We start from the raw sequence: 26377 nt of genomic DNA on the forward strand, positions 1-26377 counted from the left end.
CTCCAATAGGACCCATTGGGATATCAAGGAGGGAGATCTAGGAGTCTCGCAAGTTTATTAGTCTCATGAGACACGTAAAGTACTATGGCACGTAAGAAGCAAACGATGTCTGTTGGTTTTTGTTGGCGGTGTATTTTCTCGACTCATTAGTAACATTTTTGAAGCTGTAGCAACAAGGCTGATTCTCTTGACAACCCTTTCCTGTTACTGCTATGCATTTAATGATACGATTGATGCGACGCCAGTTCCTTACGACGATACATGGTTTCTCACTGTTCAAAATGACGAGAACGGCACTTGAGCTGTTGGCACCTGGAGAATCAGCTGAAGAAAAGCTGGATTTGTACGTGTATTCGCATTATTTGAATATCCACATCTCGTGTTTTTAAGGTTTAAAGTTTCATTAGGTCAACCAATCTGATCAACCACATTTTTAGACGCAACCTCGTCGAATTCAAGATGGGGTCGCTTCTTCCAACTACGACACGCATCCTCCCCTATAGCTACCATGGCAGGCCAATTGTCCATATGGGCGAAATTGTCCCAGTCTTACGCAACCTACCATGTCTTCCACATCCTATTCATCATCATGTTGATTTATATGAGTTTCGTGCCCTACATTAACGAAGAAGCTACAAATGTGAAAAAGGCCATGAATTCCACGTGTCAGTCAGTTCAGGACGCGACGAATGCACTATATGCCATCCCAAATTCCACCGTGACTGCTATCAATGAGGCTACCACCACTGCTGTAAACTCTCTCATCGAACATACATCTCAAGGACTCATTGCTGCTGTGCACATAATCACGCTTATTATTGATTTCTTTATACGTCGATACGCCAAAGTTTTGGTCTGTGTCATGGATTTGGTCATTCAAGGAAGTCTTGGAAGTGTCTCTTTCTATTCTACCGAAATTGTAGACTATTTGAATCAGGCTGCATCCAACATGAACTCCGGAATCAATACTTTTGTAAATGGAATTACGACATTCGGCGGTCTAATCCCTGCCGACCCATCCGCCCTTCAATACCAAGTCAACAACCTTGTACCCAATATTCCTCAAGACTTTGTTACGGTACTCCAGAATCTCAATGGACAAGTACCTACTCTTGTCGAACTGGAGCAGCACCTGGAAGTCCTTATTAATAAGCCTTTTGAAATGATTGAATCACTCATCGCACAGCAATTCGATGGTGCCAAAGTACAAGCAAATGTCTTCCCTACGCCTCCTCCACCATTGACTGTAAACTTTTGTGATGGAATGGACACGAGTTTTATCGACACTATTGTAGCAGCTATCAACAAGGGATTGTGGTATGTCACGGTCATACTGATTCTACTAATGGTTGCTTGTGTGCTACTCAATGCCGTCTGGATCATCATTCAACATCGACACTACCAAAACCGCTTCAGCAGTGTGAAGTCCGTCATGCATCACTCCATGGATGTGCATCTCAAACGAATGGGCACAACGCCAAACTTTGATGATCCCGACCAACAAGTCACTGAGCATAGTAATGAGATCATTGAAGAAGACGACCTAGCTCATCGTGTATTATTCGCCACCATCCATCCAAGGATTGCTAAATGGTTGACATACTGCTCATCACGACTATCCGAAAAAGCACAACATCGAATCACTTGGTTTGTCTCATACGTCTACCATCCTACGTCCTTGACTTGTCTCTCTATTGGCCTAATGGGATTATTGGCCACTTCCTTGTTACTCAGTAATCTGGCTGCAGTTCGTGCTACTGCTACTGCGGACGCTACTACAGGTTTTGGATTGGTGCTTGACGTTGTAGTCGATAAAGTGAATGCCAGTATCATGGAAACTGCATTAAACTATGCCACATTGACCAACAATGCCATTTCGTCTATGGAACTTAACGCCAACAATGTCTTGTTTGGATGGGTCGACTCTACAGCGTCTACCGTCAACAGCACTATTGGAACTGTAGCCAACGGATTCACGTCAGCCATTATCGAACCATTAAGTGGTGTACCTCCAATCCAAACCGCCGTACAAGCATTCGTCGACTGTCTGTTATTCAACATTATCGCAGACTTTCAAGATGCCCTCACCTTTTTACAAACCAATCTCCATATATCCATACCACTCATCGACGAGCACGCGCTTGCCGTTGAACCAACCGTGATTCGCAGCAGTGTCATGTCTGCAATGGCAAATAATAAGAAAGTGGAAGCTGTCGTCGAAGAATTCTTCGACGCTATACAAGGTGAATTGAAACGTCATCAATGGATGTTTGGTGTCCTGACTGCCTTCGGAAGTGCTATTATTGTCTTTGGGTTTATTCAGCTCCTCTTGTGGATACTCTGGGAAGATGTGATTTCTATATGTTGGGGACGTTATAAATCAGGTCGTGAAGCGAAAGGATTACCTGTATTCAGTCTCCCGAATGTTAAGGATATGCATATGCTGAATATGCGAAGAATGCCTAATATGCCTCGAATCAGCATCCCAAAAATCAACATGCCAAATATGAAGGACATCCATATCCCACGATCAACGATTCCAAATATGCCAAACATGCCGAAATTCCCATCCCGACCAAATCTAGATTTCAGACGTCGATCCATGCCAGCTAAAGGATATAAAAAGTACTCAAACTTTTCAGAATCAGATCCCAACATCATGGCCACCGCCGACTATGCATCCCCTACATCACCTGCCACCGAGGACGTCGCAACAATCGTAGCTCGTCTTCAAGCCAATGCTAGCAATGTTAAGTTTCCACCGGTACACGAAGAGGAATCCAACAACTATCATATCGCTCCTCCAGTACCTGCTAGACCTTGAATTCAACGTGGTGGCAATGCCAGTGCTCCGATAGGAGGACGTCGTCGTGTATCTTTGAAACCATCTGAATCGAACTCTAATCTGCCGTTGATATCGAATCCTTACACGTCACAGTCTTCACTTGATCGTTGAGACCTTTTTACATGGCTTCTGGGTGCAGCTGTACTATAGTCATTTACAAATTGCTAATACATAAACTGACTTGACGAAAGTTGTGTTGTAAACGGGCACTATAAATAGCTATAAACGAGCATTATAAATAGGGTAAAATGACCTCTTTGTTTGATCATGGTCAACGCGTCGTCTTCCCTCAACATTCCAAAATCCAAACAAGATGAGCGGCGTACCTGTTCCTGATGTGTCAAGTAGCAAGGAGACTATATCCAAATCCTCGTTAGCAAAGAAGCGCTTTGTTGGCTCTACTGAAGGCGTAACAAAGGATGCAGGCAAGCTTAGCAATGTTTTTTGTTTTTGACGGAGATTGTGATCTAAGCTTAACGAAGCATCGTATTATAATAACAGTCGCCAAACGACCAATTACGGGTAGATCGCGTGTTATAAATCAAGTCCCAGACGATATATTGAACGATGCATTGTTGAACTCGGCCATATCTTTGGTAACATTTCGTGATTTGAATCAAGATGTCGAACAACTGCTCACGCTCTAATGTATATAGCTACCATCGAATTACAACTTTGAAATCCACAAGAGCGTATGGCAGTTACGTCGACAGAATGCTACAAAAGTCGCACTACAGTTTCCAGAAGGTTTGCTCATGTTTGCTTGTGCAATCGCCGACATCCTTGAAAGGTACCCGCTTTCTGTTATTGCAAACGCTTGGAACTGTGAACGCTTACAGCTCACGCTCACTAGGTTTGCAAATGTCGAGACGCTAGTCATGGGTGACGTGACATACGGTGCATGTTGTGTTGATGATTACACAGCTCGTGCACTAGGCTGTGATTTCATGATTCATTACGGACACAGCTGTCTAGGTATATAACTTTTGACTCATTGTGTGCAGTAGCAATCAAAGACTTACTCGAATCGATTGTGTTTAGTGCCTGTGGACGTGACTCCCATAAAGATGATGTATGTGTTTGTGGATATAGGCATTGATACGGCTCATTTCGTGAGTACGGTTCGCAAGAATCTGCAGCCGGAACAGAGATTGGCTATTGTAGCGACTATACAGTTTGTTGCAGCTTTACAAGTGAGCGTAGTTCGGTCAGGCCTGTTCGGTTTTTTAGCTCATCTTGAAACATCTGCTTAGAGTGCCAAGCAAGATTTATCTACAGATTACATAGTAACTGTGCCACAATCTAAACCATTGTCGCCTGGAGAGATTCTTGGTTGTACAGCTCCGAAATTGAAGGATCAAGACTGTCTAGTGTGAGTTTGCAATGATGCAACGATGGAAAAAAACGAAACTTATGGGTGACCATTTTATACTTGATAGTTATCTTGGAGACGGCCGCTTTCACTTGGAGGCAATCATGATTGCCAACCCATCACTACCAGCATATCGATATGACCCATACGCCAAGGTCTTTTCTCGAGAACGATACGAGATTAAAGACATGAAGGATTTACGTCGTGATGCAATAGACAGAGCCAAAAGTGCCAAATCCTATGGTATCATACTGGGAACATTGGGACGTCAAGGAAGTCCCAAGGTGTTGGATGTGAGTTCTGTTGTTCTTTGCTATTCAAGCGTTCAAGCACACGTAATAACAATCCATTCTCAAAAGCATCTGACGATTGAACTGAATCGACGAAAGATACCATACACGGTGGTACTACTGTCTGAGATTTTTCCAGCCAAGCTGGCCTTGTTTTCAGATATTGATGCGTGGATACAGATTGCGTGTCCACGGTTGTCGATTGACTGGGGATATGCATTCACTCAGCCACTACTGACGCCGTATGAAGCTGCTGTAGTGATGCAAGAAACGAGTTGGAATGAGGAGGAGTATCCAATGGACTTTTACGCACAGGCTTCTTTGGGTCCTTGGACGCCAAATCATGTTGCTCCAAAGAAGTAGGGGATTGCGTGGATCAAACTGTAAGATAGTAGTAGTCATTGCATAGTCAAGCTGTAAATTAAATCTTCTTCCAGCCACTTTTTTTTGCCCCACGTGTGAGTTTAATGTCTTTGTATTCGAGTCTTGAATTGACGTGTATCAATATGATCGACAAAACGATGTATCGGCAAAACGATGTATGTTGTATCGCGTATCAGATGATGTTGACAGGTCATTGAGGTTGTATCGCGAACGTCAACCGAGTACAAAATCTACAACGACTGAAGCTTAGAGGAAGAACAAACAGCCAGAGAATGGATATAGGGGAATCCGCTTTTCCCATACCAGCTCCAACATCGCCTTATCCACCCTCATCTCCCATATCAACATTGACTGCCCAACCGTCAGTTTCTTCAAACACGACCACGACAACCGCCAATCCTCAAAGGTAGGCCTCTCATGACCTGCTAGATCTATTCATTCAATCAATATCATCATCTTCATCGTTCTAACTTGCTTTGCTTTAGTGTATCTGGCACATTAAGACGAGATCAACATATCAACAAGCAACCTCAACGACCTTTAAAACCAGCTCCATCATGGATCTCCGCTACAGTCAGATTCTCGGCTGCTACTGCTGCTGATAAGAAAGCTTCGATAGTATCAATTGCGCCAACCAGAACCCGCTTCTTTCAGCAAATCGATGTTGCAAAGCAAAGCATTCATTTGGCATTGGCACAGTTGGTGGTTGTAGGAGGCTTGGAAACGGTTGTGTTGGTGTATACTTGCGATATGGTTACGTGGTAGGTGCTTATAGTGGGTGTATGCCAAATGGTACTCTCGTGGTGGTGTTTTGTCAAAGTGTTCTGATGCTTGATTGTTTGAGAGCTTTTGGGTGATGGGCGAAGAAAAGAGAGTTACAATCTTGATCGTTTGGACCACCCTATTGACGAGGACTGAAGATCGCTCCCAACTTTCGTGAAGTCTCTTGTTAAACACGACGGCTCAACCCACTCTCTCAACATAGGTGGTTGAAGAACAAGGACTACGTAATGAACAATGGCTCATCCGAATGTGCAGATCACGCCGAATTCGCAGCCTCCGATCTCGCCTTCCTGTCGCTCTACTTTTGTCTCTTTATAGTAGCGATGATTTACCAACTAGTCATGGTCTTTGATAGTGCTCGCCAGAAGAATGCGGCCCAAGCAATGGCTACCCAGTTCTTCAACATGGCTGCGTTCGGATACTCGGCCATTCAGTTAAAACAGTTAACTAGTATATATAGTCAGGATTGTGGGCTGCTCGTGCCCGTGTATATTGGCCAACGAATCCAGACATGTATATCCATATGTATAGCTATAGTGGTATTAATGGCGCCCTTTGTGGCAATGGGATTGTATCTCTCATTGTCGCTTTGGAGAGAGTACAGATGGAGTGTGTTTACTGAGCAGTCTGGTGCCAGTATAACTAAACGGAACGCAATAAGAAGGCACCATATGTTCCTCCTCTTTCTTAAATTGAATGTTTTCTTTACTACGGCCATAGTGCTTATGCTGGGCGTAGCACTGTACTTTGCCGCGGCATATGAGCCTCAGATAGATGCCACAGGTCGGTCACCACAAGAGCTGGGATTGGGTACTGTGATTATAGATTTCATCATATTGGCTATTGTGTGCTTGGGATACTTTGGAATTGGCTTGCTCGCTGTGGTACGAGATGATACACAAATGGTAGTATTTTTTTTGTTCCTCACGTGGTGTAACGTTTTGAAACCTCGTAGCGACGTGGATCTAAAGCCTTTATGACCATATTCCTGGGCATTATGCTTGTGGACCTGTGTGCGTTAGGCTTTGTCATGTATGGTACGTTGACTTGAGTGACGGTTTAGTACGGTCGCATTCGACCAAAGTATATGAAGATGTTTGTCATCTATTCATTGCTGTCCTCCTTCTAAATAGTGACGCGAATGGATATGCGCTTTGAAGGGACGGTTGTCTTCTTGACGTGGTTTAGTAAGTAATGATGTGTCGGTCCTTTCGGAGAACTTGAAGACATGCCTGACCACCATTGTCTTCTAGTATCCATTCAGTTAATTGTGAACCTCGCCACGATGTGGACAGGCGCCCGTTGCTTTCTAGATTTTGCTCGATTCGAGAATTATCGTAAGATGGTTCGCCCAAAGCCCATCCATATGGAAGAATTGCAACGAAGATCTGAACCCATTCTCGATTGAGCACACAACCAAAGCCTCTCAAGTTAGTTGAGTGTTTGTAAACTAGAACAAACGGCCCCTTAAAAAAGCGAACATCTGTAGTATTTGCCAAAAGCCACTAGCAATGCATATTTTGTATTCGCATTTGCACAAAAGTATCCTTTGAAGTTTCATCCATCAGTTATTTAGTCGACCCCCCAATAAATTAGTAAGTTAAATCAGTTATATGAAGATGTTTCTCGAACCTCTTATCATTGTTGCTTCGTTGGTGGCTTGTTTGGTTGATGATATGTCGTGAAAGCAACCTCAGGAACGTCATTCTTCATGCTACAGGATGCCACAGGACTCATATGAAAAGAACGATGATGGCCATGTCGGTCGAAGTCATCAACATTGTTGACTGACTAGGTTACTAGCAGTCACGAATCTTGGCACCTCACTCTTTCTATCCATCCTTTGCATGACCCCCTGCTTCACGAAGTTCATCTGGTTGAACGGCCAGATGCGTTTCACTTCGTGGTTGCCGACGGTGTAGCGATGAAGAGACTAGGTAGAACGCGTGTGCGAATAATCAAACAATGCAGGGATATTATTAGGTTTAAATCGTGGTTTGTTACCATCAAAGTCTGACGAGCTCAGGAGCAGCGTTGATTGATTGAGACGATAGGTAGACTATAATTACAACGCGTCAAGTGCATTGCAATCGCTGGCATATCGTAGTGTGCGAAGCTTCTTGTATGTGGATCGTGATGGATCCAATGATATAACGTGTCGCCCTCATTTGATTTTTTGACAGGCGCCCATCAGCAGACACATCACAGAAGAGAAGGACGCAAGCAACGCTTCCGCAAAGATCATAGCTTATGGTTTCACGCTTAGAGCTTTATCTGATACTCTCTTCCTAGTCTAGGTTACTAGTTCCTTCTCCTTGAGTCCAACCTGCTGCCTGTCAGGCCTGTCAAAACGCAACTGAGGGAAAAGTCTGAAGCCAAAACACGCCATAATGGCATCAAAATCATGTGTAAATGACTTTGAAGTTGGTGTCGTCACACTGCGATGGCTCATCGTCTTGTTGTTCTTTAGTATGATACGTGCTTGTGACTTGCTGACCCAAAAAACTGTTCTTGTGTTGGTGGTTGATACTTCGAGTTGTATTGGTGATGATAACTTTTGGTTGATAACATGATGTACAAACGATCCTCCTCGTCCTCTTTTATGCTACGGGACTCATTTGAATGGGGCGACGATAGCTATCACCATTCAATTCGAAGAGTAGACAATAACATTCGTTGAGCAAGTTGTGAATCCATTTTTGGCCTTTGGCGGGGTGCCCATCCTCGTTCAAGATATCGTCACCGTCTCGTTTGGATTCGACATCGTCCAGTTCAATCTTGAGAGCCTACGAGAATGATAGGAGAATAGATATGAGTTTTTTCCCGCTGCATTGTTGATCACGAAGTGACGCTTCCGAAGAAATCAACCCTTGTCATTTGCGATAAGTCAGATCTTTTTTTTTTACCTCGAGAGACGACTTTTGAAGTTGAATGAGATTCTAAAAACACAATCCCATTAACAAATGGTTACCTAACCAATAGCTTGTAATACGGAGGTAAAGTTTTTGTTGCATAGAAACCAAACTCACCAATACACCTTGAACACCTTCATCAACACGTACACGATCCCTTTCATCACGCAGACCTTTAAGGCCAGTTCGAATTTTCGTCAAGTGCATAGCCAATCCTTGAATCGATGGATCCACAACAAGCACATCATTTTTCGCAGCCTCCACTGTGGTTGCTGATGAATCATGCATAAGTCTGTCCAGTAACCCATATGCAGATCGTAGTGTTGTAGCAAGAGGTGCGAGACTCGCGTCTTTGGCGTTTCGAAGGGCTTCCATTGCTGGCGTCAATGAGTCTAAAAAGGCACAATATGGATCAGAGTGCGCCGTTTGTCAGATAAATGCAAAGCGTCGTTGCAGATTGTCTTTTTTTGGCTCACCTTGTAAAGCGATAATAAGAGGAGCAGCCATAGCAGCTGACGAAGAAGACAGATATCCCATCGCAGCATCACGAGCCGACGAAGCAGTCTCAATAAGGGAAACCATGGATGAAGACAACGTGGAAAACTCTCCAGTTTCCATCGACACGACACATTCTGTAGGAAAAAAAACAATCAAAACGGGATATACTTTACATTCCGTTTCGTCCGCGAATGCTTCTCAACATGTCATCCCACATACCATGCACAAGATCATATGCCTCTTCAAGCAAGTCTCGAATCTTGGCCTGTCCTTCAGGCACGTCTCCCTTCTTATCCTTGAATGACCCATCCTTTTCAAGACCAGCGATATCTCGAAGCTCATCCTGCACTTCTCGAAGATCGTGTTCCGAGACTGGTAGAGTGTCTCTGAGAGTGTATAGTGTGGCAACGATGCGTTCGAGGCGAGTTCGAAGAGGTTGGAGAGATGGCGATACTATGGTATGTAAGGTTGCGATGTCAGTAATGCAAAAAACGGACCTCCGGGATAATGGATGATTTCGTCGTACCATCAAAGTCCAAAGTGACAAGCTCACGCGCAAGACGATACCCTTTCGTCAAAAGCGAACTCAAGATAGCTTGTCCACCAGGAACAGGCATTCCACTCTTCCAGTCAGAGGGTACAAACTTGCCGTCAATAATCCAAGTGGTTTCGATACCTATACGCAACAAAACATTGCTCAATTATCACTAAAATATGCTAAAAGTACAGGAGGTCACTTACGACGCAGCTCTTCCTGAGCAGTACGAATTAAATCATCCCTCATCTCCTCGTCATCAGCACCAGCACCTCGCTTGAGCGATTCAAGGCCCTTGCGTATGTACACAAGAGACTCGTAAACTGGCATCAGTTCATCGTCGACCTTCCATAGCGGCAAGACGACAAGATCAAACTCTCCCCATGCCTAAACGAACGAGTGGATAGCATGAGGCTAGTGACAATGGGCGAAAAAAAACCATGAAGTACTTTTCATGGTTTGCAAAGACCACAACCACATCACAACCCACAATTCAAAAAGAAGAATTAGTACCTTTTCAATAGCACTATTCAACAATTCACGCTCTCTTCGTAAAGCAGCAACCTTCTTCTCATACGCGACATTACTCTTCCACACCTTTTCAGCAAGATCTTGTACACGTTCTACATTCGAAAAAGAATTAAAAAATGAATTAAATCTCATTACTAAACTGTCCTCATCTAAAACTACGTCAAATTCACCAAGTGATGGATACGCCTCCTTCTGAGCTTGACGCAACTGACGTGCAACACTCATGATATCAGATACAACAGCCTGTGTAGAGTGTTCCGAGCCCGTGAATGGTTTGCGAGTAATGCTGGATTTGTCCATGTGTTTGTCTGGTGCGTCATCGTCAGGCATTTGCGCAAGAATCTTGAACCCAAGATTCGACATTTGGTCGTTCATGGCGTTTATGCTGTCTGGATTGAAGGACGTTGGAGTTGGAGCTGGAGTGGTTGCCATAGCTGTATACGTTTTTCTGGGTTTGGTTTGTTCTGTTGAGTGTTGCATGTGAAATGTGGGTGTGAGTCAGTGTTTGTACGTTGAGTGGCAGTGTAAAAACCAAAACACTCTAGAAACATCCAATGCAAAGACTTTATCCTTTCTTCAATGAGATGTCATTTTATTCATTCTTTACGTGCAAATGTATGCTTCAGTTATTGCCTTCTCCTTTTATGTTGTACAGTTTCTTTTATACATATCGTATTTTCACCTGTTCCAAAATGAGTACATGCGATTTGATAGATCTCCACAGATCTTCTTAACCCTTCTATAGACTCACACCTCCCCGTTCAGTACTAGGGTCCGAGTAAACCAAAGGTGGAGGAGGAGACGGTTGATGCAATGAGGAAAACGATTGTAGTCGATTGTTTGTTGGTGGTGAAGTCCTTGATGGGATCTCTACAGCCGATGTAGGACTGAATTCATAGCTTTGACGTATATAAAAACACATGTATCTGAAATGGAGAAAAAAGGTGAATGGAAAACTTTGGAAAATGAGTGAAGGGCAAACTTACGCTTTGCTCTCCAACACTTCCTTTTGAGTAGCTGATGTCACATTCGCATCATCAAACTTGAACCACTAGTTCCAACAAAGACTTAGTCATTCCACATCCATGAGTTCTGAATCTCTGCAAAATGAGACCTTACCATTCCACGAATCTTATTGTATGAGGTATAATGTCCAGTTTCCAGTTTGCCTTCGTGATTAACGACTGCAAATAATACATAACGGAAAGCAGGAACCGATTCTCTAAAGAGCAGTTAGAAACAAGCGAATCAGTGAAGTCCTTTCAAATCCGAAGAGGGAAAAAAAGTCAACACTACAGATACCCACATATCTGCATCATACTTCAACAAGATTTTAGGAGTAGGTGTGCCATTTGGAGAAGGCAGATTACTGGCTTTACGAAATGCTTCATTGGCCTTCACTGCTCGAGTAGAGTATGGAGTCATGTCCAACTCTGCAGGAATACGTACAGGTGTCTCAATCTTGACGCTTTGAGCTTGAGACTGCTCAAATCGCTAGAAAACGAAAAATGCGTGTTGGCAGGAATGAATTATCGGAAGCTTCTCCAATGTTTATACCTTCAACTGCACTGTGAGAACTGGAGGAAGCCGTTTCAAAGACAATTGTTTAGTAGCATTTGCAGAGAATGTACTGCATTTTATGCAATGATACTCTGTGGCACCAAGTTTTTCAGGCATCGTATACCTAAGAAGTGAGAGTTGGTAAGTTCCTGAGAGCAAATGCACAAAAAAATCATAAAATTGGTGGCAGCCCATGTCATTGCACAAGACATTTGTTCCCAAAACCATTTACCTATCAAGGCATTCGGACAATGTACAAACATCTGATCCACCAGATTCCAACAATGAGGATGTCGATGAGGGCGTAGAAGAGGGAGCAGATGGTGGCGGAGACATGATTTGAGTACCGGCATACTTGGCCCGGTGATTAACCAACCCTTCCAAGCCAAGGGTATTCTTATTCTTGGCTTTCTGACGAGGAGTAATCAAGTCTAGCGACAAGTCCAAGAACTCGTCGGGTTTATGAGTCACGTTGCCACATGTTTGACAGGTAACTTCTGATAGCAGAAGCCCTGAAAACACTTGGTGGACTATACATTTACATTCTGATGTATCTCCGATCGATGTTTCTACTGTTCCAGAGCAGTTGGAGTGGATTTGGTTGAGTGTGGCAATGTAGAATTCGTGGGCGTCCTGATGCATGTTGCCAGCTAATGACTTTGCAGTTTGCCATGTTGCCAACATGAATGAGGCTGGTGAAAAGCATTGTGTGTCGCCTTTGTTGAACTATGTTAAAACATAGTGTTAGCAAACTGTCTGTCAGCTTTGTTTTCGCGTTTGACAATTTGCATGAAAGCAATCGAATTCATGCCTACCTCTGTAAACAGATGATCCATTTCACAAGCAATGCAAGGACTAAGACTACATGTTGCTTGCGAATGTTTGGACGAGAGAAAGTGGGCTCGTAAGAGTGGATTGTGTATCAGAGCTTGTAGAATCACACTCATGTAGCAGCTCGATCCTAGATTCCTCAATCCACGGATACCTTTTTGATGTAGTTGAACGGAATGAGTCATACACTACCACGAATTGGGCAAAACCAAACAGGACTAAATACCAGAGCATCGTTGTAGCTGTGCAGAATTACGTATTTTGGCGACTTGATCTGGAGGTGGCGCTGTCCATTCACCATACCGTATTCTCTTGGCCGTTGGTTCTAACAGCGCAAACAAGGTGGTAAGCGCCCTCTGGATCCCCGCTGGACGATGCCGTAATCCTGATCCTACCCTTGACTTGAGTCAACAACAAGTCCAAACGAGTCTTTTCAGCATTAAGCGTCCGTTCAAAGTCAGCATCATAAACGTAATCGTTACAGGCACGACAGTACACTGTGCAATTTGAAAAGTCCATTGCTACAAAGTTCAAGAGATTGTAGGTGTCAATCATCTGTAGAAGTGTACTACAACGAGATGGAAGACATCGAGCTGCATCATACCGAATGTGTGACTTCGATCTTTCAAGTGCTGCAACAGATGACTTCTCTTCCAGCAGCCTAGATACACACATTGCAAACATGCATGCAACCGACTTCCCACGTCATCACAATCACAACATTGAGGTAGAGGTAGCTGAGTAGAGTAGCTGGTTAGTATTATAGCTTCAATCTGACAGCATACATATGGTCGACAAGTGTCTGGTGTAGAGACCAAACTCGACCACAGCAGCACCACGAGCTACAGCATGAGTGAGCAGTACCTTATCGATTGAGACCAAATCGCGTTCAATATCCGCATCCCTCTTTCTTTTGACGCCAGTACCCCCTGACTGAGTATTATTTAGCGTGGGTGAGATCAAGCCAGCAGATTCGATCTTGGCTGGATCAGGTCTGTTTGGGCGATTGGAGGCTATCTGATATCGAGCATGATAGGAGATGGCATATCGTACACATGTCTTGTAGGCGTCAACTAGATCCACACTGTTGTCACTACTGGTTGTATTAGCACCAGCTTTTGCAGCAGCAATGTGCATGCAACCACTCGATTCCGGGAGATTTCTTGGATGGAGGAGATGTATGGATGGAGACGGTGCTCTGACGAGTCCTTCTTGAAGCTTTTGTGACGAGTTGCTCATGTTCATTAGCTTTTTGGAGGGCTTGATGCAACCCGCTCGTCCTGTGGGTGATTGACCTCCTTTTATAGAGTTTGGCGCGTATCTCCTACCAAAAATAATCGTTTCAGATACTATATTCACCGTTTCGGGCTTGATTGAGGTCTATTTGGCTCTGCAAGTTGTATATTTTGACGAGGTGAAAAGGCTGCCGACTGTCACTTAACTAATCACGAGGGAAGAGCTGCTAAAACTAGATCTCCTACGTAGAATACAGGCACGGCTATGCTAGAAGCGCGAGATACGTGTACAAAATCGCGTCCAGAAGCTTCAACGACGATGGTAAACCAGGTTATTCTTTTAAACTTTCGTTGGCCAAACCAGCAGCAACAACACTCAGCATGGACTCCTGATCATCTTTTCTCTTTTTAGCTGAAAATAAAATGTTTTGACTGGGGTATCTTCTTCTTTGGTACGTGTTTTTCACTAGACTCCACAGGTTAAAATGTAACTTGGAAGCCCGTCGTTCATCGACAGACAATACGCCTGGAAGACTATAAGACTATCAATGAATCTGATTGGTCACTAGGGTAGTTCCTATTCGCTCTATCGATCCTGACAACTACTCCTACCTATTAACAAACACGCTGTCAAGGATCAAACTGAACAACCAGTCCATCATTGTTAACCACACGTACAATGACGGTTACAATTGTACAAACTCAGTAATTTTTTCAAACTGTGGGGCCGTTGAAATTCATACGGTTGCTGGGAGAAACATCTCCATCTCGGCGGGCTAAGGCTAGCATCAAATCAGATCGAAACACAACGTTGGATGACTGGCATGTTAGAGCATTGCACCCTTGCTCCTCTGTCTAATTAGCAGCAAACTCGGCAGGTAATTCAACCAGAGCTACATGCGATGATGGTGGTGGTCTATGTCATAACTTCCAAACTTGGTAGCAAATTGCCACGTAGGCAATCCGTCATATTGACAAGCCGTCATCATCACAACACAATTCTAGATTCTTTAAAGTTTGCCGTCGTCTCTCATCAGATTGTCAGGCACATCAACACCTTGAAATTTGAGGTTTGGCTATGCAGTCGATAATGCCCTTGATGCCACTGATGGGGCGTCACTATACTAAAGCCGTGAAGACTGCGATTGAATGGACATCATCTCAGACTTTTCGAAGCAGAATTCAGATTCGAATGACAATGAAATGAATGGCACTAGACTGGGTCAGGGTCAAAGTGATGTTGCTGAGTTCGTGAAAAGAATCCAAACTCGTGTCGATTCAACGGTGACAAGATGTTCATGCTGTAAGTAGAGCGAAGTAATGTCAATGTGTTGATGGTTTGAAACAGTAAAATGAATTCAATTACGTTCATGTTTGCTTCAGAATACCTTGTAGGCTCTACAATGCGATGACTGTTGTCTGCCTCCAACTTAAGAAAGCATGAGTTGGACACGATTAATAATCAGAAATTCCAGCCATAATTCACTATATCTTTAACTGATCTCCTTGTCTTGCTACCCTTTGAAGAAACGTGCGGAATGTTTGCAAACTAGTGCGAATCTACAGAGGTCACCATCCCTGAGACCTGTGATGATGTTTAGAATGATTTCATTAGGTAATCGGATGTGTTTGGCCCTTGGAGGTGCATTCAAAGTTGATGTCGATGACAAGACAGGACCTTGAGTATCTCCAGACACAATTCCCATCAAATCTATACTCGAATATTTAGATCTAGCATAAGCGACTAGTCTAGAAACTACAGCCAAGCTATAATCTAACAGATATGACTATGAGCTTGAATTCTCACAAAACATGCAGACAGGACGAGAACGAAATGAATACAAGATTGTATACTTACAATAGCTTAAGGACTACAAACCGATACTACAGCAAGACTTCTTCTCAGTCCGTTAACTACAGGTCAAAAGCTCAAGTCCTTTGAAAGGTTAAGGGATTCTGCGAAGACAGTAGCCATAGTAGCCAAAAAAAAAAAACGAATTTGGCAGCTTCGGAACTGATCTGGGTGATGAGATCTATACGAAATTCATATGTATACGCTAGAACTACCATATATGAGCTCGTATCACGAGCTAAGAAGCTTTTAGTTTATATACAATATCTTTACACAGCTACTAATCCTTCTCATCCCATTGAACCTCTTTGATATCATCATCGTCCAGACCTTCCTCTTCCTCAACTTCAGCTTCCTTAGCTGCCGGCTTGTGTTCGCCCTTTCGGTACATTGCAATGACTTGTTCAGGTGTTGAAGCATCTTCTATGCCCTTATCGATTCGAGTCTGAATGAATCGAGGAAATCGTAGACTCAATCCTCGTTCAGATATGACTCCTGCTGCTACTGGATACACTGGCGACGACGTGATATCCGCTCCTCTTATTTCCCAAACTTCTTGAGGTTCAAACCATACCTAATCACAGAAGATGTAAGCCGAAACCACTATAACAAGGTTTTGCGATGCGCGTACATCTGGAGACAGACTCTCTGGCACATTGTAGTAAGCTTTGGGTCTTGGTATGACTTTGTCACTACCAGGAGCATACTTTTCCTGTGATTGGAAGATGCCGTCAGTGATATTTCCAAACGAATCATCTCATTTCTTAAAACCAACCTTCATCTCCTTGTAAAAGGCATCTGAGAAGCCACTCATGCATTTACAAAAGGCATCAAAACATTCAGTTTCAGGATTCCAAACAGCCAATACTAGAAGATCAACATGGATTTTAATATCTTGAAAGACCACTTGCTGCAGCGTAAGTGGTCTACTCACAGACAGGACTCCACCAGTTCACTTTACGTCCATTACCGACCCAAGCACCAATAGGCACAAGATCAAACGAGTCGGCCATCCCTTCAACATAATCCTTCTTGACTTTCAGCCATGCATCTGTCCGTTTATCGGGCTCGTATGAAGCGAGGATGGCTCCTCGTCCTTGAGTGACTGTTGGATGGTCCAAAACTTTGACCATCAGTCCTTCCGCTTTAGCCTCGACAGCCTCTTTCAAATAGTCTTGCATCTTGAGAATTATAAAGTGAAGAGGATCGTATCAGCTCCCTTTCAAGCAGAATTGATTCTTTTGACTTACCTCCTCAATATCATGCATTTCCTTGGATGGTACAAAGCCAAACCGACTTGGAACCACTTGGAACGCCGACTTCATGAGATCACGACGCCTTCGAAATGGTTCTTGGAGCAGACTGACTCCATTCAGATACATCAAGTCAAAGGCGTACACGCACACATTGACACTGATGGAATGTACGGATACATTCTTTTTTGCTCGATTCGTCAGCGTCTGGAAAGGTTGAATCTGTCCGTCTTCTCCGACTGCACACACTTCAGCATCCATTATAAACGAGCCAGTAGAGTCTGAACAGAACTGTTGAGTGGCAGCAACTATATCAGGATACTTTTCGGTCATGTTTTCGAGGTGGCGAGAATAAATGGACACAGTTCCATCCTCAGATCGATGAATTTGAGCTCTCTGCCCATCAAACTTGTAATCAGCACAAAACTGCATGCCTTCAAGTTTTTCAAAGAGCTCTCCAAGATCTCGTGTAATTTTACCCAACATTGGCATCTACACAGCAAAAGCAGTACAGTAATGGAGATGTAAGTGAATGAATCCACAAAAGCCTTCGTGCAACTTACGATGGGAACTCCAGGAAGACACTTGGATTCTTTGACGATTCGAGACAAACCAATGTTTGGATCAAGAAGTTTAGGCACTATTATATCGAAATTGGGACACTGAGCGTAGCACTCCTTCAACTATTGATAGTGATGGAATGTCAATAGTGATCAACAGGGGGATGGCGGCATTGCAAACACTCTTACTATAGCTTCAGCTTCCAAGAATCGTTTCTTGGCTGATTCTTCATTCCATTTCACATTCTTTAACTCAAATTCCATTACTACAGCTCTAGCTAGCGCAGCGAGTGCCGTTGTTTTGGTGGCCCCAATTCTGAGATTCGTGACCAGAGTCCTAGTCACGTATCGCAGCTCTTCTCCTTGAGCTGCGATCAATAGTTTTCTGACTAGATCAGTTTTCGAGTTGACACTACGAAGCGAAACATCGGGATTTAAAATTGATAAGGATTCTGCAACCACAAAATGAGATACTGCAACAAAGAAAAGGTATTTTGAAAGTTTACCTTCCAGCTCCTTTTCTATCGGCAATACGTCTCAGAGTCTTGAAAACTCCATCAATAGTCAGGGGTTTCGGCTTAATGAGCATTTGAGTTTGTCTACGAGCGCTAAAGACTACATCACCCCAGTCTCCATGGGTATCCCAACTGGCCTTCAAACTTTTTGAATTCAAGTCAGTTACCGAAGTAACAGCTTTCACAAGGACAGAGCTCCCAATTCCGAGCTCTATGCCTGCGTAGGAGGGTGCGATGCGGTTCGAGCACAAATATAAGGCAGATAAGACGTCCTCAGGACGATGTCCAATTATAGTTCGAAGCATGTTTGTAAGCACCCGTGTAATTATCAGTCTGCCCGTGTTGCCATCGACGTGTTGAAAGGCTTCAGACATCCCTATTGTTTGAATGCTGGGTGAGTTTCTCAATCGCTTTTACCCATTCACAGCCTTTGACAAACGTACATCTATAGGGAGTAGGCTCGCCAGACTTCCAATATGAAGGAAGCAGCTCTGGCTTGAATCGATTCAGTTCGTCGAGCGTTGAGATCAGGACGTCAGCAGAAGATGAAGCAACGGACTCTTGTTTGACGACACCAATAGATTGAGATATAGCTTCGACGGCATCACTTTTAATATCAGGCTTGGTGGTGATCGTCACACTAGACGCTTGAGATACGGGTTGCGCAACACTGCCTTTGGTGTCAGTTGTTTGAGGTGTCACATTATTATTGGCGTTGGTGTTTGATGTCGATGGATTTGGTGAAGATGGGACAGTAGAGCGAGGTGACGATGGTATGGAGCCTGGTTTATTTGGCGAAAGAAACGACTTGAGAGTAGTTTGACCTTCCTCAAGCTTTTGTTTCTTTGTTGGCGTCTTGTTCGACGTACTCGAAGAGCCTCCCTTTCGCTTCCCAGACATGGATCGAATCTATTGAAATATAGGCTAAAATCGCGTTCTTTGTATAAAAATTGACTTTCATACCTGCGATCACTATGCTTATTGTTGCAAACGCAGCACTCCCTTGAAGTTTTGCAAGTGTAAAGCAACCAAGAAAGCAAGCTCAGCGTAAGTGCGTCAGTCTGAACTGAGCTAACGGTTTTTTATCGCGTAGCAATATTCATGCTGCTCTTGTTCTAACTATTTTCTCGTGCACTAGGCTCAAAAGCTCAATCTTCGTTAAAATCTGATAAGGTCAACAAACAAACATGGTCGAAACTTTCGTAAGTACATGGAAATATCTTATTTGGCACTATCGAACTCGATCCTGGCGTTTTCTTCTACTCCACCCTTATTGGGAAACATGTTCATCAAGCTAACATCAAAACCCTCGACGCACTCACAGAACCGTGACACACATATTACGGTCACTACAACAAAGGGAGTTGATTACAGTGTTCCAAGTGGTCTCTTTATCAACGGACAATTCGTCAAAAGTGTATCCGGCAAAAAGTTCGCATCTGTCAACCCCTCCAATGGGAAGGTGTGTTGATCTCTCACGTCTCGCGTTGATCCATTCAATCGACACTTATATTTTTCATTTTATAGGTCTTTGCCGAATTCTACGAGTAAGCTCGGTGGCACAATTTTCGAAACATTGTTGTTTGTCTTGACACATTCAATACACGCAGAGGCGACAAGGCCGATATTGACCTTGCAGTGAAATCGGCCAAGGCTGCCTACAAATCTTGGTCCAAGGTTACTCCTGCAGAACGCGGTAGACTCGTAAGTCTGTCCCTGTCTTACTGAGCGCATTCGTACACTTCATTACTTTTCATCACACACTCATTTTGACCGACTGTTTGTCTTTTCACAATCTAGATCTTCAAGTTTTGTGACTTATTCGAGAGAGACAAGCAAATTTTTGCTGAACTTGAATCTATGGATATGGGGAAGGTGATTTCTTGGACACTTTCTCACGCTAGCGGACACACCTAATTACCCTGTTTCCGTGTCGCTAGACCGTCAAAGATATGCTATCCACTGACGTCCCAGACTTCTTGGCATGCATGCGATACTACGCTGGCTGGGCTGATAAGATTCACGGAAAGGTCGTCGATGTTGATCCGTCCTTACAAACATATACCCGTCATGAGCCGATGGGAGTCGTGGGGCAGATTATACCATGGAACTATCCATTAGTGATGGCTTCATGGAAGCTTGGACCTGCTCTATCTTGTGGAAACTGTGTTGTTCTAAAGACTTCGGAGAAATCCCCTTGCACGGCACTGAAAATGATGGAATTGTGGACTGAAGCTGGTCTTCCACCAGGCGTGTTGAACATTGTCAGTGGATATGGACCAACCGCTGGGTCAGCACTTGCTTCACACATGGATGTCAGCAAGATTGCCTTCACTGGCTCTACAGGTGTTGGCCGAAAGATTTTGGCAGCTGCTGCGTCATCAAACTTGAAGAAGGTTCGTTGTCTCCAGTACTCTTCGTAGTAGAGAATTGGGGGTTGGATCAATGTCTTTGTGATACATAGGTCACTTTGGAATTAGGTGGCAAATCACCAAACATTGTTTTCAAAGGTGATATTTCAACTCCAAGTTATGATGGCCTAGCAATTGAATCTCTCTAACAAATGATTTACGTAGACGCTGATTTGGATAAAGCCGCTTATTGGTGCTCCATTGGTATCTTCTCCAACCATGGTCAAGCGTGAGTAACAGAAAAAGCAATTGTCGTCATTTGGTGTATGTCGCCTGACTGTAAATTATGGTCCTTTCCTAGTTGTTCTGCTGGTTCTCGTATCTTTGTGGTAGACTTGCGTCTAAGAGTATCAAACTGAAATATCTGGAGACAGTTACTGACATCCCGTCTCGCTTAGCACGCTGACATATACGACGCATTCCTTGAAAAGCTCAAGGAAACTGCTCAAAAGCTCAAAGTCGGTGATCCTACAAGTGAGGATACCGATCAAGGCCCTCTTGTTGATGAGGTGCGTGTTAGTGTTGTTTAAACTTTCAAATAGAAACAGGGTCCCACTCGCTTTTTTGCTGACATAGAACTCACCAATTTCCAATTCCAACATTTAGCTGCAATTCAACCGTGTCATGAACTATATCGAACAAGGAAAGAAGGCTGGAGCTCGAGTAGTGTGTGGAGGTCAGGCTTTTTGTCATGTTAAAGTCCTAGTTCTCATACACCCAAGACGTGTTGTTGATCCATCATATACCATAGGTGAGCGAAACGGAACCGTTGGTTTCTTTGTGAAGCCCACCGTTTTCGCGGATTGCGACGATAGCATGATTGTCGTCAAAGGTAAGGTCTCGTAAACAAAATCACCACCTTCCAGAGTTAACAACTCGTTCTTATAATCTGTCCGTCACTTTTCATGACAGAGGAGATCTTTGGTCCGGTGGTCGTTTGTCTCAAGTAAGACATCGAATGTTGCTCTTAGCCCGGGGGGGGGGGGGGGGTGGTTTTTTTGTTGTTTTTGTAACTCCCGTAATTCTCCAAAAGGTTTACCGACTTTGATGAAGTCATGGAACGAGCCAACTCGACGTCATATGGACTGGCTGCTGCTGTGCATACTCAGTCGCTGCCTTTGGCTTTCAAGGCAGTGAATGCGTTGGAAGCTGGATCTGTTTGGTAGGTGTCACATTACTCGAGATTTGGTTGTTGCTCTCACTCACATGTCCTGTTCACGCATATACTTGTAGGGTCAACGCTTATGTATGTGATCAAGTTCAAGAAGTCTTAGCATATTGATCGTTGCCTGGCTGCTTCTTTTGTTCTCTTCTACATCACGAAAACTAATTCAAACCTCACTTTCAGCATCTCGGTCCACCTTCAATGCCATTTGGAGGATACAAACAGTCTGGAATTGGGGTATGTGGGTTTGAGTCTTCGAAGTTGTTCAGAAGCGCTCATTTTTGCACACAAACATCAGCGTGAACTGGGCAAGTACGCACTTGCCGAATACACTCAAGTCAAGGCCGTTTAGTGAGTAAATCGCATATTTCTGTGACCTTTGAATCTAAATGATGGAAATGTAGTCTGACTTCTACAATACCCATTAGCATCAACTTGGAATGATTCGCATCTCACAGCCTCTAAAACAAAGCATTGTCATTGCTTCAAATAAAAACATTTTGGCTTCATTAAGAATTATTGGTCTTTTAAGTTTATTCTATTTCGTTCTTTGATTCATGAGTTGGTTCTATGCGTACTTTTATAGGTTCATCGATTCTGTACATGCAAAGCAAGCTGTCTCATTCTTCTGTGAGTTGATTCTTTTGGCTGTTGTGAAAATCGTTGATGTCAGTCGTGAGCTTTCAAGAAGCAAAAAAAGTAAAACAGTTCATGCCCTATACCTAATCTCTTGGTTAGCTCCGCCAGCAATCGCATATTCCCAACATCAGAAGCAAAGCTATCCCATTCCGCCGTTTCCATAATCGCCAAGCATTATCAACAACATACTCCACAGCCCGCCTCTTCAAACAATAATCATCCCGCAGGAAGCGATCACCACTTGACAGCATATTCAGCGCTGAAGTTAGGGTGAAGTCTCGGTATCGACTTTCAGAGACGAGGGAATCACACAACCATTCCAAGTCCCAATAATCAGCAGCTCTCATCAATTCCAGATGTAATGGAGCTTAATTGGCACCAGTGGGCTGCCATTCGGATATCGCTTTACCATGCATGTATGCCAGTACACATCTGACACAGTCGCTCGAGCACGCAACTTCGACTTTGGGACGTTGAGTGTGTTGGGAGGGCAAGCCGTGCTCTCGCTTGACGTCTGGTGATGTGAGGTCTACGATTACAGCTACCTGGTTTCAGTACTGTGAAATCGTTTCTACTACAACGTGTCGTGCTGCTGTAATTCCAATATCTCGTAGCGCTATATCTTTAAGCACTGTCGATGCGTGTTTGAGGATTGCGATGTGTGCTGGTATGGTGTATCCATCGCTCGGTATGGTGTCAATGTCTGCTAGTATGCGGGCTTATGGCGTATGCACCATAATTCGTGGATTGGTTTGCGGCTAGGCCATGATGGGTTGGTTGAGTGGCATCCGAGATTGTTAGCTCGATTGTAAGTGAATCTTCTACTAGATACTCTTTGACATCTTCAAGGCTCATGACTAAAGACGAGGTGAAGAAGGAAATGGGTCCATTATAATGTCCAGACAGAAGCACTGTTGCAAAACTCACGTGTAACGAGACAAGCAACTAGAACGTGACAACGCAGCGTGAGTATAAGGTCCAGAAACAGCCGCAAACTCTCCAACCAACTAGTCACCTGCATCGCCAGTAAACTGGTGCGTGATTGACCTCAAAGGAGTTTCTGTCAATCCAGCTGAGTCCTCGACTACCATTGTAAAAGTGACGGTCCTGTCGAGAGGCGCCAACGCATCTTTATGAGTAACTGATCGAAGATCTAGAAGTGTCCCTTGTGAATATGTTGTTTTCCGATGTCAGACGTGAGATCAAAGTGTACAATGCACATGTCCTTTCAACACTCTAAAAGGGATCAAGAGAGGGAAGAAGTTCAGAACATTAGGATATTGTTGAAACAAAGACAAAGCATCAAAATTTGGCAGCCGGCTTGCCCTACACAAGGAGAACGGCAACAGCAAAAAAACTGGCAGGGATTGTGACGTTACCTCTCGGTCTGGTGGGTAAAGAGATATATGTACATCTCCAAGTCTCGAAATTGAAGCATTGGAGATTACTAAAATTCAGCATCAGGACACCAAGGAGACCTCACAAGACACCTTATACTCACTTTGAAGTTGTTTTGGCAACGACATCACAGTTTTCAATCGTCCAGTCTACAGATATGGCAGTATGTTTCGCCGTAAGCGACCAATATTTTTCTTCATGATCTATAACAAATCTGTGTGATGGACACGCCAGTTAAACTGCTCATGACATGAAAACCAATGTTGACCAACAAAAGATTCGAAAGCTTGGCCAATTCAGAATGAGGACTTCACAAGACGAGACCACGAATGCAGTCAATGTACGGGTATGTATAACGTAGGCGGTATTCCTTTAACTCGTACGTGACAGCAGAAACACTGACACTTTTGGCTTAGTAATCACCAAAAAGTTGAAAATGAACGAACAAGCGTTCTTGGAATTTAGAACAGAGATTTGGTAAAGAACTGTACCCAGCTCACTTAAAACTACCTTCCAATGGATAAGGAAGCGTCCAAATGCGAATAAGAACTTGAATGGCAATTGGTATTCTCCCAGTCACAAAGAACGATTTTCCTTTTCGGTGGTCGACAGAGTGCTCGATCTATTCGGTGGACTGTACCGTAGCGCTCTCCTTTATCAGCTCCTTTGATCTTTATTGCTGTGTTCTCTATCAAACGCTGGGAGAGGACATTGTCAAAACGAAGTTGGACGCAAAAGCAGAGAATACTCTATAGAAAGGCTTCGAGAACACGCTTTTGCCAAACCTGTTTGGCTGTCTCCTAGATCTCTATATACGACCGGTTATTCATCATATCCAAGGCTGATGTTGGTGTAAAGTCCCTATATCGGATTTCAGAGACTGCTGACTGACATAGCCATTCCAAGTCGTAGTAATCAGCAGCTCTCATCAGTGCAACACAGAGTGCTGTTTGATAATAAGCAGCGGGGAGCCATTGAGATATAGGTGCGTTTGCCATAGATGAAATCTAAAACACATGTTATACATTCTCCAGAGTAAAGTACTCGCAAACGTGGTCGCGGTGTAATCGGTTGCTTATGCAGTATGTTGAGATGGCGAGTCTTCTAGTTTGATGGCAACATCATCTTCTTCTTCCTCAGTGGATTTACTGCTAGTGCTACGACGACGTGACTCTTCTTCGATACGATTTCATTAGGACTACCATTTACGTTGAATTCTGGGTCACTCTGCCGACGCAGTAGGGTTTCGGCGGACTATATCTTTGAACACGGCGGATGCGTTCTTGAAAATGACGATATGTGCTGGTATGAGCTCTCTTTCATGAAATAGACCCGTGGTTTGCAAAACCTGTCAAAAAAGGCAGAACGTTGAGCCTTTTCTGCAGAAAGCAGAAACCACACCACCAAAAAAATCGAAAGCCATGTCTACTCCAGCTGGATTAAACTATTATCCAAACGAGACCAACACAATCCCAATGTGAGCCTTCATCCACTTCATCCCTGCTTGAAATCCAAACATGAATCTCACATTGATCTCTCGACAGTTATGTGTTTGCAGCCGTGTTTCTGGTGCTGTCAGTGTTAAGTATCTGGAGGCTGATTCAATACAAGAATGCATATCTGTGGGCGTTGCCTGCAACGTGTATCTGTGAGCTCATTGGGTATCTGATGAAGGCTTATTCAGTAAAGAATCCCACCGTCAAGGTAAAGGATTCACACGACTGGCAAAGTGTTCTCCAGCCAGAACCGGCATTGACCGGTTAACATTCATTTTTTCTTTAGAACCCGTTTGTCATTCAAACAGTCTTCCTCGTCGTGTCCCCAGTATTCTGTTCAGCGGCCATTTATCTCGCCAGTGGACGCCTGTAAGTGGCAAGCAAACCTTTCATTCTGCGTTGGTTTTTCATTCCCATTTTCAAATATAGGATTCGATTTGCAGGCCCACGACTATCGTTCATCCGCGACTCCATCATTTCCGTAATCTTTGTCACTTCCGACGTGCTCACACTACTCGTACAAGCTGCTGGTGCCACCATATTCGCCACAGCGAATGATATCTCGGGCATTCAGCTAGGACAGAATGTAGTCATTGCCGGTCTGGCGTTGGGTATTGCTTCGTTTGCCTTCTTCTTGGTAACGCTCGTTATCTTTGATATTCGCGCTCGACGGGCCTTGTCAAAGGAGAAGCTTGGACGCGTATCGACTTTGCTATGGGCCATGTATGCGGCTTCAGTCTTTATCTTGGTACGTTGACAACAAAAAGACCAAAGAACCGCTTACGCTATACAACGTCTTTCTGGCTAACATGATTTATTAGCTTCGTAACATCGAAAGGACAATCGACTTTGCTGGAGGACGTAGCGGATACGTGCACACGAGGGAAATCTTCTTTTACATATTTGATGCACTCATGATCGCAGTCGCTAGTCTGATAGTGTGTATTATCTTCCCTGGCAAGTACCTGCCTCGGGACCGTACAGTGACCGTCGAGCATGACAGTAATGGGGAGGTCGCTATGGATGAAGTCGCAGTTCATTCAAAGTTCCAGGAAACACAATGATACATTCGTAATCTCACCATATTTAGAACATATATATCCCGATTTGTAGAAGCATAGACAATAACATAGACATACATAAAACCGTATCTGAGATTTGGGGCTTGATTATGTATACATTTTGCGCGTGTATAGCTCAAAGTAAATCTGTTCAATGACGCAAATGATGATTCTTCTCTCGTTTCAACGGCAAATGAGGAATGAAAGTAATATGTTACATGCTAAAACGAGATGCGTTGCAATGCCGCTCG

The 26377-nt window shown here is 43.8% G+C and overlaps 6 protein-coding genes across 6 annotated transcripts; 4 read left to right on the forward strand and 2 right to left on the reverse strand.

The window, feature by feature from the left end:
• Window positions 1-281: 281 nt before the first annotated feature.
• SmJEL517_g04015 (uncharacterized protein) lies at window positions 282-2824 on the forward strand (the record flags this gene model as incomplete). The annotated part of the gene is made up of 2 exons (XM_031169943.1): window positions 282-343; window positions 460-2824. 2 exons carry the CDS (start codon window positions 282-284, stop codon window positions 2822-2824), a joined length of 2427 nt encoding a protein of 808 aa, XP_031024071.1.
• A 334-nt stretch (window positions 2825-3158) lies between these two features.
• On the forward strand, window positions 3159-4870 carry SmJEL517_g04016 (uncharacterized protein; the record flags this gene model as incomplete). The annotated part of the gene is made up of 8 exons (XM_031169944.1): window positions 3159-3254; window positions 3328-3441; window positions 3502-3635; window positions 3699-3820; window positions 3887-4038; window positions 4099-4217; window positions 4285-4510; window positions 4577-4870. 8 exons carry the CDS (start codon window positions 3159-3161, stop codon window positions 4868-4870), a joined length of 1257 nt encoding a protein of 418 aa, XP_031024072.1.
• Window positions 4871-5163: 293 nt separating this feature from the next.
• On the forward strand, window positions 5164-7082 carry SmJEL517_g04017 (uncharacterized protein; the record flags this gene model as incomplete). Its single annotated transcript, XM_031169945.1, has 7 exons — window positions 5164-5297; window positions 5377-5652; window positions 5877-6310; window positions 6395-6558; window positions 6630-6711; window positions 6808-6861; window positions 6928-7082. 7 exons carry the CDS (start codon window positions 5164-5166, stop codon window positions 7080-7082), a joined length of 1299 nt encoding a protein of 432 aa, XP_031024073.1.
• Window positions 7083-10889: 3807 nt separating this feature from the next.
• SmJEL517_g04018 (uncharacterized protein) lies at window positions 10890-13780 on the reverse strand (the record flags this gene model as incomplete). Its single annotated transcript, XM_031169946.1, has 10 exons — window positions 10890-11076; window positions 11137-11201; window positions 11270-11372; window positions 11472-11644; window positions 11708-11834; window positions 11943-12436; window positions 12526-12695; window positions 12768-12866; window positions 12937-13062; window positions 13327-13780. 10 exons carry the CDS (start codon window positions 13778-13780, stop codon window positions 10890-10892), a joined length of 1998 nt encoding a protein of 665 aa, XP_031024074.1.
• A 2128-nt stretch (window positions 13781-15908) lies between these two features.
• SmJEL517_g04019 (uncharacterized protein) lies at window positions 15909-18856 on the reverse strand (the record flags this gene model as incomplete). The annotated part of the gene is made up of 9 exons (XM_031169947.1): window positions 15909-16202; window positions 16260-16340; window positions 16404-16495; window positions 16563-16809; window positions 16879-17373; window positions 17445-17564; window positions 17631-17853; window positions 17948-18332; window positions 18400-18856. The coding sequence occupies 9 exons, from the start codon at window positions 18854-18856 to the stop codon at window positions 15909-15911; spliced, it is 2394 nt and encodes a 797-aa protein (XP_031024075.1).
• A 287-nt stretch (window positions 18857-19143) lies between these two features.
• SmJEL517_g04020 (uncharacterized protein) lies at window positions 19144-21884 on the forward strand (the record flags this gene model as incomplete). Its single annotated transcript, XM_031169948.1, has 17 exons — window positions 19144-19158; window positions 19281-19418; window positions 19484-19503; window positions 19567-19660; window positions 19757-19831; window positions 19897-20352; window positions 20421-20466; window positions 20533-20596; window positions 20669-20696; window positions 20766-20876; window positions 20974-21043; window positions 21119-21199; window positions 21280-21313; window positions 21401-21529; window positions 21601-21613; window positions 21716-21769; window positions 21831-21884. 17 exons carry the CDS (start codon window positions 19144-19146, stop codon window positions 21882-21884), a joined length of 1482 nt encoding a protein of 493 aa, XP_031024125.1.
• Between the last annotated feature and the right edge of the window lie 4493 nt (window positions 21885-26377).

Source organism: Synchytrium microbalum (genome assembly GCF_006535985.1).
Source record: "Synchytrium microbalum strain JEL517 chromosome Unknown SmJEL517_scf0024, whole genome shotgun sequence".
Taxonomy (NCBI): domain Eukaryota; kingdom Fungi; phylum Chytridiomycota; class Chytridiomycetes; order Synchytriales; family Synchytriaceae; genus Synchytrium; species Synchytrium microbalum.